Source organism: Agelaius phoeniceus, chromosome 24 (assembly GCF_051311805.1).
Source record: "Agelaius phoeniceus isolate bAgePho1 chromosome 24, bAgePho1.hap1, whole genome shotgun sequence".
Taxonomy (NCBI): Eukaryota; Metazoa; Chordata; class Aves; order Passeriformes; family Icteridae; genus Agelaius; species Agelaius phoeniceus.
The window spans coordinates 2816422-2832783 of NC_135288.1; the positions used below are offsets into that span (position 1 = coordinate 2816422).

Here is a 16362-nt window from a genome sequence, read left to right on the forward strand (position 1 = left end):
GTCAGTGTGCACAGCATGCACGGGCACGGCCCATGGGGCACGCCAGCCACAGGTGTGTGCAGTGAGCAGGTGTGAACTTCACGTGTGTACACAGAGCACAGGTGTGTGCAGTGAGCAGGTGTGAACTGAGTGTGCACAGCACAGGTGTGTGCAGTGAACAGGCGTGAACTGTCCGTGTGCAAATGCACAGGTGTGTGCAGTGAGCAGGTGTGAACTGCGTGTGCACACCCACACACACACACAAAATGCACACACTGTGCACACACAGGTGCACATGCACACACAGGTGCAGTGCACACGTACAAATGCACACGCAGCACATACGCGCATGCACACATGCAGTAATGCACACACACTGTACACACGCATACACACACGCAGTAATGCACACACACTGCACACACTCACTGCACACATACATACACATGTGCAGCACACACATGCAGTAATGCACACACACACACGTGCAGCACACAGGCACATGCAAGCAGTAAGGCACACAGAGCATACATATGCAGTAATGCACATGCAGTGTACACACACACACACACACACACACACACACACAGAGAGTAATGCACATGCAGTGTACACACACACACACAGAGTAATGCACATGCAGTGTACACACACACACACACACACACACACACACACACACACACACACAGAGTAATGCACATGCAGTGTACACACACACACACACACTGCACATGCAGTGTACACACGCACTGCACACCCTGGTGCAAACGCCCCCAGCCCAGCCCGTGCCCGCTCTCACCGCGGCTCCCCGGCCGGCACGGGGCGCGGTGGCCGCAGGGCCGCACTCCCCGGCTGCGCAGGAACCGCTCCCGCAGCTCCAGGCGCTTCCCGCTGACGGACACCTGCGGGGACACCGCCACTGTCACTGTCACTGTCACCGCCCTGCCGCCGGGGGCACTGCCCGACTGGCACAACAACGGGGCCGAGGGGACGCCAGTGAGGGGCACCTCTCCAATCAGGGGACATCAAAAAGGGGGCACCAATGGCACCGTCCCCCAGCCACGGGGGTCACTTCCAACCAAGGGGACACCAAGGAGAGGCGTCACCAACCCGGTTAGGGAACTCCAACAAGGGGATGTGAAGGGAAGTCACCTCTCCAACAATGGGGTCACCTCCTGAACAAGGGGACGCTGCCAACGGCGTCATCTTCCCCATGGGACACCAAGAGGGGTCATCCCCCCAGCAAGGGGACATCAGTGGGGGTCACCTCCCTCCCCACCAAGGGGATCATGTCCCCAGCATGGGGCAATCCCCTCCCCACCTGAGGGGGTCACCTGCCCTCCGAGGGACACAAGGGGGGTCTCACCTCTCCGATGCAGCCGCGGAAGGAGGCGTTGGTGGGGGGGCGCAGGGGGGGCTCGGTGCCCCCCAGGTACAGGGGGCTGCGCAGGTTGAGGCCCTGGCTCTTGCCGGGCGAGGAGCGTTTCACCGGGGCAGCATCATCCACCACCAGTGTCCCGTCCTTGTGAACCCGTTCAGCTGTCACCCAGTGCCACTGGCCCAGGGCCACCGGCTCTGCGCTCCGCAGCACGGCCGGGCCTGTGGGGACAGGGGGTAGTGTTATGGGGGGTGCTGGGGGATGACCAGGGATGCTCACAGACCTGAGATGTGCCCTGGGTGATGCTTAGGGTCCAGAATGACTCCCAAGGGCCCCGGTGACATTTGCGGACCCCAATGGTGCCAGGGGACCCCACTGTGGTTCAGGGACCTCTTTCATGCCAGTGAACCCTGGTAATGCTGTGTCACCCTGTCACAGACACATTTTATGAAAAATCCTTTCCTTAGGATTTTTTTCTCCTGAGAAGCTGAGAGGCCTCAGGAACAAAATGTAACCAATGGTTATCTGCTGCTGTGGAATGCAACAGGTGCATCTGGGATTGATCTCATGTGGTTGTTTCTAATTAATGGCCAATCACAGTCAGCTGGCTCAGACTCTGTCCGAGACATAAGCCTTTGTTATTCATTCTTTCTTTTTCTATTCTTAGCTGGCCTTCTGATGAAATCCTTTCTTCTATTCTTTTAGCATAGCTTTAATAAAATAATAAATCAAGCCTTCTGAAACATGGAGTCAGATCCTCATCTCTTCCCTCATTCTAAGACCCCTGTGAACACCGTCATATCACCCCCTCACTCCCACAGTCCCCGGTGCCACCTGTCCCCAGTGCCCCCTGCCCTGTGCCACCCACCTGAGCCCAACTCATAGCGGAACTCGAGGTGGCCACCGATCATGGCCAAGGCCACGTAGTCCTCGACAGGGGCGGCTTTGCCAGCACTGAAGAGCAGGAGCCCGTCGGGTGCCAGGGGCAGGAACTCAACCTCCAGCCGCAGCTCATGGTGCACGTTGGTGAGGGGCGGGTACGAGACGAAGGCTCCCTCCTCATCGAACGACGGCACGTTCACCACCTCACCTGCACATCCCAGTCAGTGCCCAGCACAGGACCTCACCATCCTCAGGGGGGGACCGCCAGCTCCATCTTCAGAGCAGCACCCATCCACAGCCTTCATCCCCAGGGCGGGACAACATCCGTCCCTCCATCCATCCATCCATCCATCCATCCATGGATTCCATCCATCCATCCATCCATCCATCCATCCATCCATCCATCCATCCATCCATCCATCCGTCCCCAGCCTTCATCCCCATGATGGAACCCCATCATCCATCCCCAGCCTCTATCCCCAACCTTCAACCTCACAGTGGGACCCAATGTCCAACCCCATGGTGAGACCCAACCTACATCCCCAGGATGGGACCCCAGCCTCCATCCCCACGGTGCCCATTTTCCTGGCTGGTCCTTACCTCTTGCCAGTGTCCCCAAGGTGGTACCAACCCCAACCCCATCCCCATGTCACCAGGGTGGTCCCAGCCATGTCCCCATCTCCCTGGAATGGTCCCCAATCCCACACCCACTTCACCATGGTGGTCCCAGCCATGTCCCCATTTCCCTGGGTGGTCTCCCCCCAGTCCCCATGTCCCAGGATGGTGCCAGCTGTGTCCCTGTGTGGCTCACCCTCCGTGCACCTCTCCCCAGTCTTGCCCAGGTGGCAGCGGCAGGTGTAGCCCTGCCCGTCTGGCCTGTTGACGCAGGTGGCATCAGGCCCACACGCCTCTGTGGGGTGAGAAGCCATGAGCACCCATCCTGAAGGGACCCTGGGATGACGTCCCCATGGAGGGAGCGGTGTCACCTACCCGGGTGACAGTGCAAAGCCTGTGAGTACTCGCAGTTGCTGCCAGTGAAGCCGTGGGGACATCGGCAGACGTAGGTGCCACTCTCGTCGTCCTGGCACACGCCGCCGTTCTGGGTGAGGGGTGACACGGTGTCAGCATGGGCAGGGATGGGTGGGCATCACCTCCTCCCCTCCATCCTCACCTGGCACGGCCGCTCCTGGCAGGTGGGGCAATTGGTGACACCGTGTGCCTGCAGGTCCATGTCCCCAAAGGCCACCTCTTCCCCTTGGATGCGGAGCTGGCGCACGCAGCCTGTGGGGTGGTGGAGATGGGCAGAACTGTCACATGATGCCCAGCACCCCCTCACCCCGGTGCCCCCCAGAACCCCTCACTCACCCATGAAACCCTGGCTGAGCCCTGTCTTTGCCACAGCGCCGATGTCGGGGTACCCGCCCAGGTACAGCTCCTCGTTCAGATCCAGCCCTTGGAACTTCCCCTGCAGGCACACAAGGGTGGGCACCAGCTCCAGCACCCTGACCCCCACCCCACACCCCAAAGTGGTACCTGGGAGGTGCCGTTGACAGCGGGGTGCCCGTCCAGGCCCAGCGAGCCCCAGGTGAGGTTGCGCAGCAGCCGCACTGTGTGGTACTCGCCCAGCCGCAGCGCCGTGGGGTGGCGGATGGTGGCCATGCCCGAGCCAGCATCAAACCTGGTTTTATGAGGGTACAAGGGGTGTGGGTGTGTGCTGGCACCCATCTCCCACCTCTCCCGTACACCCTCTCATAGGTCTCACCTAAATTCGGGGCGTCCACCCACCAACCCGAAGGAGATGAAGTCGGCACCGCTGTTTTTCCGCTGCCCATTGTACAGGAGAAGCCCTGAAGGGTGGCAGGGGATCAGATGGGACAGTCCCCATCCTGAGATGGGAGGCACATCCTAGGGGACCCCAAAATCCTCCCAGAATGGAGGAGAAATCCCCCATAAACTGGAGGCTCTCAGATGAATGGAGAATGGGAGATAAAGGAGGGCAAGTGGAGCATGAAAGGAGGGGAGGATGAAGGCAGGGAAGGGAGGGGCAAATAATGGAGGGGAAATGAAGGAGGACACAGGGGACATTTGGGGCACACAGGCTCACCATCAGCAGCATCAGGTCGGAAGGTGATGAGGATCTCAAACCTCTTGTAGGCGTCCTTGATGGTGGGCAGGGGAAGGAAGGAGCGGGGCGACTGCCCGAAATAGGGGACCACGTGCTCTGCAGGATGGGAGGGTAAGGAAGGGTGGGGCACATCACCCCTGCCCCCATCCATCCATCCATCCATCCATCCATCCATCCATCCATCCATCATCCATCCATCCGTCCAACCATCCATCATCCATCCATCCATCCGTCCATCCCTCTGTCTGTCCTCACCTTGGACCTTCAGCACGTAGTAGGCTGTCTGCTGGCCGCGGTGGTTGGCAGCCACGCAGGTGTAGACACCGGCGTCCTCGGGGCGCACGGCTGGCAGTGTCAGCACGTTCCCCTGCACCCTGGCACCTGCTGGCAGCTCCCCGTCCAGCTGTGGCACAGCAGAGGGGGTCAGCACCCACAAACAGCCCCCACAACCCCTGCCACGCCCACCCTCCACCCCTCCACCGTACCTTGCTCCAGGTGATCTCCGGCACTGGGAAGCCAGATGCCAAGCACGGCAAAACAGCTGCTGATCCAAGGGACACCTCCTTCACCTCCGGCTGCCCGGCGATTTGAGGAGCGGCTGGGGACGCACGGAGGTGTCACCAACCTGCAGGGACACGCTGTGTGTCCCCACCTCTGCGTCCCCATGCTCACCTTGCACGTGGAGGATGACGTGGGACTGGACGGTGCCCACGGCGTTGGTGGCAGTGCAGCGGTACTGCCCCGCGTCCGCCCGCTCCACTTGCTCGATGGTGAGGGTGCCAGCACGGACCAGCACCCCGGGGCGGATGCGGCCCCCCACCTTGCTCCAGGTGACGTGGGGACGGGGCTCCCCCAAGCCCAGGCACTCCAGCTCCACTGTTGTCCCTGCCAGCACCGTCTGCACCGCGGTCCGGATGTTGATCAGGGCCCTGGGGAGAGCTTGGGGGACAGTGGGGATTTGGGGTGAACCCCTGGCACAGGGAGGCAGTGGAGTGGGAGAGAGGGAGAAATGGGGTTCCTGAGGGGATGTGGGACAATTGGGGTGGCTGTGGGAATGGGGAGAGGTCAGAGGTGTTGGGAGTCCTTGTGAGCATGTGAGACATGGGGAGTACCAGGGTGGTCATGGGTGTGGGAAGAGGTAAGGGGCACTGGAGTGTCCATGGGTGTGGAGAGAGACTGATTGTGTCACGGTGTCCACAGACATGGGGAAGGGTGGGGGTATTGGGGTGCCTGTAGGCTTGAGGAGAGATTTCAGGTCACCCTGGGCATTGGGGGCCATCAGGGTGGCTGTGTGTGTAGGGAAATGGAAGGTGCTGGGGTGTCCCTTGGTGGGGGGGCATGGGAGTCCTGGGGTGCCCTTGGTGGTGGGGGGCAGATCAGGGGGTGGATGTGTCCCCTGGTGCCGGGGTGATGCTCCTACCCTGGACAGTGAGGGTGGCCCTGTCCTCTGCCTGCCCGCCCGGGCCACTGGCCCGGCACACGTACACGCCCTGCGCCCCCGGCGCCAGCTCCGGCATCCTGCGGGGACACAGCCAGGGTGAGGGACCCCACGAGGGACCAGCGAGGGGGTCCCACCTCCCTGTTCTGTGCTCCTTACCTCAGCACCCCGTCCCGCACACTGTGGGTGGGGGGCAGCTCCCCACCTTCCTTCAGCCACTCCACATGGGCACGGGGGTCCCCGGAGACAGAGCAGGCAAATTCGGCAGTGCCACCCACCCCCTTGACGAGGCTCCCTGGTGTCACTCGCACCACCAAAGGACCACCAGCATGGATGTCCCCACCTTCACCAGCATCACCTGGAAGGGATGCAGAGCCCCAGTGGTACCCAGCAGCACTTGCATCATCCCTATGGGGTGCAGAGCCCTGGTGGTACCCAGCAACACCAGGATAACTGGGGTGGGATGCAGACCCAACGGCAGCTCCCAGGGGGATGTGGAGCCCCAGTGGTTCCCATCACCGGGATCACCCAGGCAGGATGCAGAGCTCCAAGGGCACCTGGCAGCACTGCCAGCACCCAACATGAGCACCAGCCGGTGCGGGGATGGGCTCACCATGAACAGCCAGGCGGGCGAAGGCCTCGGCGGTGCCGACGCGGTTGGTGACGAGGCAGCGGTAGGTGCCGGCGTCGGCGGGGGCGGCGGGGCTCAGGCGGAGGAGGCCGGCACGGTGGGCCACACGTGCAGAGAGGCTGCCGTTCACCTTGTCCCAGGTGTAGTGCAGCGGGGGCGTGCCGTGCGCCAGGCACTGCACCTGCACCGCGTCACCTGCCCGCACCGCCGCGTCCTCCGGGAGGATGGTGGCATACGGAGGTGCTGCGGGATGGGGGAGCTGTCAGCCATGGTGGGGGCAGGAATGGGTCAGCGGGGCAAGGAGGGTGGTGGTGAGGGGTGTAGGGGGTGATGGAGATGGGCGTGTGTTGGGGTGGATGAGAGATGGATCCATGAGGAACGGGTGGATAGAGGAGTGAGAGGAGATGGAGACATGGATGGGTGGGATGGGCAGGAGTGATGGATGAATCCACCAGGAAGGAAGGAAGGGATGGATGGATGGATGGATGGATGGATGGATGGATGGATGGATGGATAGATGGATGGATGGATGGATGGATGGATGGATGGATGGATGGATGGATGCATGCATGGATGGATGCATGCATGGATGGATGGATGATGGATGGAGAGTTTGAGAGGAGATGGCAAGTTGGGTGTTTGCTGGGATGGATGAGATGGATGATGCACAAAGAAAAGATGGATGCAGGAGTCAGGAAATGTAGAGCTGGATGTGAGCTGGAAGGATTGAATGATGGATGAATGTACCAGGAAGGTGTGGATGGAGAAATTTGAGGGGAGATTGAGAAACGAGCGTATGCTGGGATGGATCACATGGATGGATGCACAAAGAAGAGATGGATAGAAAAATTAGGAGATGGATGTGAGCTGAGATGGTTGAGTGATGGATGAATCCACAAGGAAGAGGTAGGTATGTGGGTGGATGGATCAGTGACTGGCAGAATTTGAGAGCAGATGGTGAGTTGGGCATGTGCTGGGATGGATGAGATGGATGATGCACTAGGAAGGGATGGACGGAAGGGTGTGAGAGGAGATGGAGAGATGGCACGTGCTAAAATGAACAAAAGATGGGTGGATGCACAAGGATGAGATGCATGGAGGGGTGTGAGAGGAAACAGAGAGAGGAATGTCAGCTGGAGGGGGTGAGCAATGGATGAGTCCACCAGGAAGGGATGGATGGAGGGTGTGAGGGGAGATGGAGAGATGGACGTGAGCTATGATGGATGAGGGATGGGTGAATCCACAAGGAAGAACAGGATGTTAGAGTAAGGAGATAGAGAGATGGGTGTATGCTGGGATGAATGAGATGGATGGATCCATGAGGAAAAGATGGAAGGAGAGATATGAACAGAGATAGAGATGGGTTTGAGCTGGGATGAGCCATGGATGGATCCATGATGAATGGATAGATGGATGGATGAGAGAGCAGAAGTGGAGAGGGACATGCACAGGGATAGGACAAGCAGGTGGACACACCCATGGGAAGGGTTGGTGACGGAGCTTGAGAGGAGCTCGAGAGGAGGAGGATGAGTGCTGCAATGGAGCAGGATGGTCCCACGAGGAAGGGCTGGATGTAAGGGTGGAGGTGGTGATGGAGATGGCCACAGGTGGAGGAAGGACGGGTGATGGCCACAGCAGAGGTGGCAGCAGGAGCCCAGGAGCACCCCAACCCCCGGCTGTCCCCTTCTTACTCTCCACATCGAGGGTGACAAAGGCTTCAGTGGAGCCAAGGGGGCTGCTGGCATTGCAGATGTACTGGCCCGAGTCCTGCTGTGCGGCACGAGGGATGACCAGGCTGCCGTTCACCACGCGGTGCTGCCAGGGCAGGGGTGCCCGCAGCTTCGACCACTCGATCCGGGGCACTGGGTCACCTATGGCCACACCGTGCCCATCACCGTGGTGCCAGGTTCCGCTCAGAACATCCCTTCCCCAGGGATGTCCATACATCTCCCTCCAGGCTCCCCATACCTCTGGCCGTGCAGTGCAGCGTGGCGGTGTCCCCGGCCACCACGGTGACGGCGGATGGTGCGGTGACCTCGGGGGCCCCGGGGTGCCGCTGTGCTGACTCCACGCTGACATCCACCCGTGCCTGCGCCGAGCCCAGGGCACTGTGCGCCGTGCACACGTAGGTCCCAGCGTGCTCCGGCTTGGCCGGTGAGAGCTGGGGGCGACAGGGTAGGGATGAGCACCAGGCACTCCTGGGTGCTTGTTGAAGATTGCAATGCAAGATGTGTTCTATTCCCATCTGTATGGCAGATTATCTTTGTCAAGTGGGCAGTTTGCCTTATCTCTCTCTTTGAGTGACCACATTCACACCTCCCTGGGAGGGGACACTGCTGATAACAGCTATTGAATGTCACTGCATGGCTGATAAGAACTACAGCATCCCATTGGGAGATGTGAGCCCAGAGGGAGGAGCCAAGCATTGCTACCCAGATAGAATCCAGAGGTTTTTGAGACACCAGCACGGCTTCTCCACGGGATTCCCCAGCGGAACAGCAGCTGCCTCTTCTCCCACTGGGTCTTCAGAGGAAGAATCCATCCTTCTCTACAGGACCCTCTTGCTCCAACAGAACCAGCCCTGACACTGCAGGAGGGCTGCAGCCACAACTGCAATGGGACTGCCACCAACAGCCTGACCCACAGGGTGTCAGGTTGTGTTCTGACTCTGTCAGTGTTGTTCTAGTGCACTGCATTGTTTATTTTATCCTTTTATTTTTTTTCCTTTCCCTATTAAAGAACTGTTATTTCCTGCTCCCATATTTTTGCCTGAGAGCCCCCTTAATTTAAAATTTATAGCAATTCAGAGGGGTGGGGAGGGTTTACATTCTCCATTTCAGGGGAGGCTCCTGCCTTCCTTAGCAGACTCCTGTCTTTCCAAACCAAGACAGTGCCCCATGGTGCCCCTGGGTGCCCCCTCACCTGGAGGATGGCCTGGCTGTCCATGTGCAGCAGCGTCTGGTGCTCCACCTTCTGCCGGGAGCCCAGCCGGCTCCAGCGCACCAGCGGCCGCGGCTCGCCCCGGCCCAGGCACTCCAGGCTCAGGGATTTGCCCTCCTTCACTGTCACAGGGCCTGGTGGCATCACTGACACCGTGGGGGCGCCTGGAGAAGGAGGAGGGCATTGGGGTGGGGATTGGGACACCACCATGAAGGGCAGCTGGAAGGTGCCTGGCCATAGGGGCACCCATCACCCTGGGAGCACTGGGAGAATGGGAGGAAATGAGCACGAGTGTGGGGATGGGGACGCAACATCTCAGGAGTTTCCAAAGCCCATGGAGGACATCTGCATGGGGATGGGGACATCACAACTCCTGGGGCCCCTAGAAGGACACCAGCATGGGGACATGGGCACCACCACTCCAGGGGCACCTGAAGCATGGAAAGGAGATGGGGATAAGGACACCATCACTCCAGTGGTATCTGCATGACATGGAGGACACCAGCATGGTAGCAGAGAGACTACCCTGAGGGCACCTGGAGGATATGGGGATGGGGACACAAGTGCCCTGAGGACACCTGGAGCACACAGAGACAGGGACAGGGCCACCCTGGCCACCTCATACCTTGCACCACGAGGTTGACGACGCTGCTGGCAACACCGAAGCGGTTGGAGGCCACGCAGTGGTAGGCGCCCTGGTTGCCCACGTGGGCACCAGTGATGGAGATGACTGAGCCATTGGCACTGATCTTCACATTGTCTGGGCAAGGAGGAGCCATCAGCACCAGGGCCACCCCGGGGACCATGCCAGGGCCACCCTGGGGACCGCCATACCTTGGAGGTGTTGGCCAGGCCCCATACGCCAGGTGATGTTGACAGGCCGGGCGCCATCGTGAATGCGGCACTTGAAGGTGGCATCTTCACCTGGTGCCACGGCCATGCTGTGTGGGTCGATGGAGATGATGGGGCTCTGCAAACCTGTGGGGACAAGGGCACAGAGAGGCCACAAGGTCACTCACATCGCCCATCTCCCTCAGCATCCTCCCTCACCCTGTGGCCGCACTCACGGTAGCTGGAGCTGTCACGGGAGGTGACAGTGACAGAGACAATGGCCTCACGGAAGACACTGCCCGTGTCAGCCCGGCACACGTACTCTCCTGAATCGGCCACCGAGAGCTGGGACAGCCGCAGGCGGGACCCCGAAATCTGGGGACATCATAGCAGAAGGTGGTGGCATCACCCAGCCATGCACAGCAACCACCATCCCCCACCCCACCAGTGTCCCCACCTACCTGGTGCTTGGCTGGGAGGGCCCCACCACGCTTGTACCAGGTGATGGTGGCCTGTCCCTGGCCGGCCACCACGCAGTCCAGGTCCAGAGTCTGTCCCTCGGTGACAGAGGATGCCGAGGACTCAATGTGGATGGGGGGCGTGATGCCGGTGGCTGCATGGGCAGGGTTGAGGGTGAATGGCCCCAGTGGTCCCTGACACCAGTGGGACCCTGTCCCCAGAGGGTGGCACTCACAGTGGGAAGGGTTGTCTCCGTCATCGATGGTGACAATGAGGGATGTCTCCTGCGTGATGCCACCTGATGTCACCCGGCACACGTACTCCCCTGAATCAGCTGCTGTCACCTGGGGGATGCGCAGGCGAGTGCCTGACACCTGGAGGGAACAGTTAGGAGACAAGTCAGCACCGTAGAGCAGGGGATGGGACAAATTCAGAGTGACCCTCCCCTGCCACCTACCTGGTGGCCAACAGGCAGGGAGCCACCTCGCTTGTACCACGTCACGGTGGTGGGGCCGGACCCTGCCACCACGCAGTTGAGGTCCAGGGTCTGTCCCTCGGCGATGGCCGAGGACAAGGACTCGATGCGGAGGGGCTGGGAGATGCCAGAGGCTGGGGGAGGACAGGGAAAGGGAACATTCATCACCAAGGTGACACCTGATTGTCCCCAAGCGCTGCCCTCTCTCACACTCACTGTAATAGCTGTTGGCACTGCTGGGCACGGTGACAATGACAGATGCCTCCTGGGTGATGCTCCCCAGGGTCACCCGGCACACGTACTCCCCTGAATCAGCCACTGCCACTTGGGCAAGGCGCAGGCGGGTCCCTGACACCTGGGGACGTGACAAGTTGGGGACACATCAGTACCTGATGCAGGGTTGTGGCCTGCAGGGCAAAGCCACCTCCCCCATGTCCCACCTGGCTGTTTGGAGGCAGAGCCCCCCCACGCCGGTACCAGGTGACTTGGGGGTGACCCTGTCCTGCCACCATGCAGTTGAGGTCCAGCGTCTGTCCCTCGGTGACAGCAGCAGAGGAGGTCTCGATCCTCACTGGTGGCGTGACACCAACAGCTGGGGATGGCAGTAGGGTCCATAGGGTCACCGCTGTGTCCTCACCATGTCCCTGTGTCACCCCTCACCCATCCCAGTACCGTAAGAGGAGCCAGCGCCAGTCTGGATGGTGACAATGAGGGATGTCTCATGTGTGACACTGCCTGATGTCACCCGGCACACATACTCCCCTGAATCGGCCGCTGTCACCTGGGGGATGCGCAGGCGGGTGCCTGACACCTGGAGGGGTGACACACATGAGAACGGGCACATCAACCCCTCAACACCACCAAAAATCCCTTTTCCACCCCAAAATGCTCCTCAGTGTTCCCCTACCTGGTGCTTGGCTGGGAGGGTCCCCCCGCGCTTGTACCAGGTGACAGTGGCCTGTCCCTGCCCGGCCACGATGCAGTTGAGGTCCAGGGTCTGGCCCTCAGCCACGGAGGAGGACGAGGACTCGATGCGCACCGGAGGGGTGACACCAACAGCTGGAGACAGAGACAGGAGGGTCACCCCAAGGACTGCAGCACTTCCCCCCAGTCCTCAGTCACCTCCTCCTGCCCCCACTCACGGTAGGTGCTGGCACTGCTGGGCTGGATGGTCACAATGATGGAGATCTCCTTGGTGGTGGCCCCGCTGGTCACCCGGCACACGTACTCGCCTGAGTCGGCTGCTGTCACCTGCATCAGCCGCAGCCGGGATCCAGACACCTGTGGGGAGGGGACACAGGGGCCATCAGTCTGGCAAGGGGTCATCTGGGATTGCACAGGGCCACTTTGGGCTTGCACGGGCCACCTGGGCTTATATGGGGTCATTTAGGCTTCCTTGGGGTCACTTAGTCTTCCATGGGGTCACTCAGGCTTCCATAGTCATGGGGCCATCTGGGCCTGCCCAGGACCAGCCAGCCTTGCATGGGGCCATCAGGACTTGGATGGAGTCCCCAGGACTTGGACAGGCCACTTGGTCTTGCCCAGAGCTGTATGTCATCTCTATCTTCCCCGCTTGGTGACATCCTCCCTCTGTGTCCCCTACCTGGTGCTTGGCTGGGAGGGTTCCCCCGCGCTTGTACCAGGTGACAGTGGCCTGTGCAGGGCTGGCGATGACACAGTTGAGGTCCAGGGTCTGTCCCTCCACCACGGGGGATGACAGGGATGAGGACTCGATGCGCAGTGGGGTTGTGCTGCCTGGGGCTGGGGACAGGAGGTGGGTTAGAGACTGTGACCACCACCATGTGTGTGTGACCCTCCCAGGGACACTGGGAGCGGTGTCACACCCCCATGGGCAACCTCCCGTGTTCCCTGTCCCCACTCACGGTAGGCACTGGCACTGCTGGGCTGGATGGTCACCATGATGGAGGTTTCCTTGCTGGTGGCCCCGGTGGTCACCCGGCACACGTACTCGCCCGAGTCGGCCACTGTCACCTGCATCAGCCGCAGCCGGGAGCCAGACACCTGTGGGAGGGGATACAGGGTTTACTGGGGACACTTGGGCTTCCATGGGGCCACTTGAGCTTCCATGGGGCCACGTGGGCTTGAATGAGACCACCAGGGCTTGAATGAGGACACCTAACCTTTAATGGGCTAATTGGACTTGCATGAGCTACATGGGCCTCCATAGGTCATCTAACTTTGCATGGACCACCAGGACTTGCATGGGGTTTCCTGGTCTTGTATGGGGTCACTTGGCCTTATAGGGGCCACCTGGGCTTCCATGGGACCATCTGCATTCACACAGGTCACCTGGGCTTGCCCAGGGCCAGCCGGCCTTGCATGGGCCATCAGGATTTGGATGGGCCACCTAGGCTTGCCCAGAGCTGTTGGTCAATCGCATCCACCCCCTTTGGTGACATCCCCTCTCTGTGTCCCCTACCTGGTGCTTGGCTGGGAGGGTTCCCCCACGCTTGTACCAGGTGACAGTGGCCTGTGCAGGGCCGGCAATGACACAGTTGAGATCCAGGGTCTGTCCCTCGACCACAGCAGAGGACGGGGAGTCGATGCGCAGTGGGGTCGTGTTGCCTGGGGCTGGGGATGGAGACAGGAGGGTGACACCGGTGACCACAGCAGGACCTCGCCACTGTGGGCACCTGAGCCGCGGCTCAGTGCTGTGACACATGAGGACCTGGCACTGCCACCCCCTGTCCCCACTCACAGTAGGCACTGGCACTGCTGGGCTGGATGGTCACCATGACGGCGCTCTCCTTGCTGGTGGCCCCGCTGGTCACCCGGCACACGTACTCGCCCGAGTCAGCCGCTGTCACCTGCATCAGCCGCAGCCGGGAGCCAGACACCTGTGGGGAGGGGACACAGGGGTCACCAGAGCCAGCTGGGCTTGCACAGGGCTGTGCATCAACCCCAGCCACCCTTCGCATCATCACCCTCTGCGTCCCCTACCTGGTGCTTGGCTGGGAGGGACCCCCCGCGCTTGTACCAGGTGACAGTGGCCTGTCCCTGCCCGGCCACGATGCAGTTGAGGTCCAGGGTCTGTCCCTCGGCCACGGTGGATGAGGATGCCTCGATCCGGACAGGGACGCCTGAAGCAGGTGGTCCTGCAGGGGAGGACAGAGCTGTGACTGTCTGTTGGGAACCAGCTGCTCCCTCCAGGGCTGCCGAGCCTAGTCTCACCATAGGATGAGCCTGATGCGGCCACAACGGTGACAATGACAGATGCCTCCCGGACAGCGGTCCCCAAGCTTGCCCGGCACACGTACTCCCCCGAATCAGCTGCCGTGACGTGGGGGACACGGAGCCGGGACCCTGAAACCTGAAGTTGGGGACATGCTTTGGTGTCACACAGCAGGGGACAGGGCAGCATTTGGGGTGCTGCCCACCCTGCTGTGCCCTACCTGGTGGCCAGCGGGCAGGGAGCCACCACGCTTGTACCACGTCACCGTGGCAGAGCTGGGTCCTGCCACCACACAGTCCAGGTCCAGGGTCTGTCCCTCAGTGACAGATGGGGACGAGGACTCGATGCGGACAGGCGGCGCCACCCCTGAGGGGAGCAAAAGGGGTGACAGGGGTGGGTTGTAGCCCCCAAAAACCATCCCCAAACACCACTGGTGTCCCCCATACTCCTCACCTGGCACCACGGCCACCTCGATAGCAGCACGGGCCGTGCCAGCGGCGCTGGTGCCCACGCAGAGGTAGATGCCACCATCAGCCGCCGTCACAGCAGGGATGACGAGCGTGGCGATGTCACCGTGCTCAGCGCGGGACTGTGGCACGAGGGTGGGTGTCAGTGGCACCTGTGGTGCACCCACACCCCCTGGAGCACCCATGGGTGGCAGCACCCCGCTCACCTGCGGCGGCAGAGTGCCCCCCTGCTTCTCCCAGGTGATGGTGGCAGTGGGGGTCCCCGAGACCCGGCAGTAGAGCCGCACTGTGGAGCCCTCCTGCACCTCCGTCCGCTCCGGGCTCACCTGCACCTGTGGGGTGCCTGCGCCTGTGGGGAGGGGGATCAGGGAGGTGCTGGGGGCAGTGGCGGGATGGGGACAATGGGGGTGACATGAGTGATGCAGATGGTGAGGGTGAAGGGCACCGGGGGATGATGGAGGCAATGGGGGTGATGGGGGGACAGTGAGAGTGATGGAGATGATGGAGATGCTGAGGATGATAAGGGTGATGGGAACAATGGAATGATGGTGATGACAGAGACTACGGGAGTGATGGGGGTGTTGGGAGCAATGGGAACAATGGGGTGGACACTGATGATGGAGATGATGAAGATGATAAGGGTGATGGGAACAATGCAATGATGAGGAATGATGGGATGATGGAGATGAGGGGACAATAGGGGATGAAGGGGAAGAAGAGAACAGTGGGGACAATGAGAGTGACAGGGATGGTGGGGACAATGAAGTGTGTGAATGGGAGATGACAGAGACAATGGTGGTCATGATGGGGACAAAGGAGATGATGAGACGATGGGATGGTAGGGATGAGGGGGACGGACAGTGGGAGATGACAAGGACGATGAGGGTTACGGGGATGAGGATGACACGGATGATGTACACCATGGAGACAATGGAGATGGACAATGGGGATGATACAGATGGTGGGCGATGATGGAAGCAAGAGGGGTGACAGGGCCAATGGGGACAATAGGGGTGATGTAAATGATGATTGAGGTAATGGGGATGATGGAAGTGATGGGGGTGATGGGGGACAATGGGATGACAGGGACGACAGAGATGATGGGGATGATGGGGACAATGGGGTGACTGATGATGAAGATAATGGGGATGAAAGGGACGATGGTGATGCCGCTCACCTTGCACGTGGAGGAAGGCACGTGCCGTGTGCTGCCCGGCGCTGCTCCGTGCCCGGCACTCGTACTGCCCGGCATTGGCGGGCTCCACCGCGGCGAACCGCAGCGTCCCGCCCTGAACCACGGCCTGTGGCGGCAGCGCACCTGCAGGGACACGGGCTGCCATCACCCCTGCTCGCTGTGTCCCCCCACCTGCTCCCGGTGTCCCCCCTGTCCCAGCGGGCACCTACCGAGCCACTCAAGGCTGGGCTGGGGGCTGCCGGTGCCCACGCAGCGGAACTCGGCCGGCTGCCCCGGTGCCACGCTCAGCTGCGCCGGCTCCACGGTGGCGGTGGGGGCGCTGGCGGTGCCAGCTGCGGTGAGACCGGGGGGGCTTAGGGCTGGCCA

At 61.0% G+C, this 16362-nt stretch overlaps 1 protein-coding gene across 2 annotated transcripts in view; it reads right to left on the bottom strand.

The window, feature by feature from the left end:
• The window catches only part of HSPG2 (heparan sulfate proteoglycan 2), a 44543-nt gene that overhangs the window by 3434 nt on the left and 24747 nt on the right, over positions 1 to 16362 (bottom strand). For both annotated transcript variants that reach the window (XM_077190286.1, XM_054647833.2), the window contains 41 exons: positions 16206 to 16328; positions 15979 to 16119; positions 15008 to 15150; positions 14788 to 14923; positions 14555 to 14700; positions 14334 to 14472; positions 14103 to 14257; positions 13861 to 13999; positions 13582 to 13733; positions 13025 to 13163; positions 12745 to 12902; positions 12284 to 12422; positions 12049 to 12200; positions 11814 to 11952; positions 11582 to 11733; positions 11358 to 11496; positions 11124 to 11275; positions 10902 to 11040; positions 10669 to 10820; positions 10444 to 10582; positions 10211 to 10354; positions 10002 to 10136; positions 9359 to 9540; positions 8405 to 8597; positions 8128 to 8307; positions 6419 to 6679; positions 5965 to 6163; positions 5788 to 5885; positions 5040 to 5306; positions 4853 to 4965; positions 4623 to 4770; positions 4347 to 4463; positions 4005 to 4089; positions 3776 to 3920; positions 3608 to 3707; positions 3414 to 3523; positions 3233 to 3341; positions 3054 to 3152; positions 2229 to 2450; positions 1349 to 1581; positions 782 to 884 (listed from right to left, as the gene is read on the bottom strand). In XM_077190286.1, coding sequence (XP_077046401.1) covers positions 782 to 884; positions 1349 to 1581; positions 2229 to 2450; positions 3054 to 3152; positions 3233 to 3341; positions 3414 to 3523; positions 3608 to 3707; positions 3776 to 3920; positions 4005 to 4089; positions 4347 to 4463; positions 4623 to 4770; positions 4853 to 4965; positions 5040 to 5306; positions 5788 to 5885; positions 5965 to 6163; positions 6419 to 6679; positions 8128 to 8307; positions 8405 to 8597; positions 9359 to 9540; positions 10002 to 10136; positions 10211 to 10354; positions 10444 to 10582; positions 10669 to 10820; positions 10902 to 11040; positions 11124 to 11275; positions 11358 to 11496; positions 11582 to 11733; positions 11814 to 11952; positions 12049 to 12200; positions 12284 to 12422; positions 12745 to 12902; positions 13025 to 13163; positions 13582 to 13733; positions 13861 to 13999; positions 14103 to 14257; positions 14334 to 14472; positions 14555 to 14700; positions 14788 to 14923; positions 15008 to 15150; positions 15979 to 16119; positions 16206 to 16328 — 6117 coding nt within the window. The remainder of the gene's footprint in view (positions 1 to 781; positions 885 to 1348; positions 1582 to 2228; positions 2451 to 3053; positions 3153 to 3232; positions 3342 to 3413; positions 3524 to 3607; positions 3708 to 3775; positions 3921 to 4004; positions 4090 to 4346; positions 4464 to 4622; positions 4771 to 4852; positions 4966 to 5039; positions 5307 to 5787; positions 5886 to 5964; positions 6164 to 6418; positions 6680 to 8127; positions 8308 to 8404; positions 8598 to 9358; positions 9541 to 10001; positions 10137 to 10210; positions 10355 to 10443; positions 10583 to 10668; positions 10821 to 10901; positions 11041 to 11123; positions 11276 to 11357; positions 11497 to 11581; positions 11734 to 11813; positions 11953 to 12048; positions 12201 to 12283; positions 12423 to 12744; positions 12903 to 13024; positions 13164 to 13581; positions 13734 to 13860; positions 14000 to 14102; positions 14258 to 14333; positions 14473 to 14554; positions 14701 to 14787; positions 14924 to 15007; positions 15151 to 15978; positions 16120 to 16205; positions 16329 to 16362) is intronic.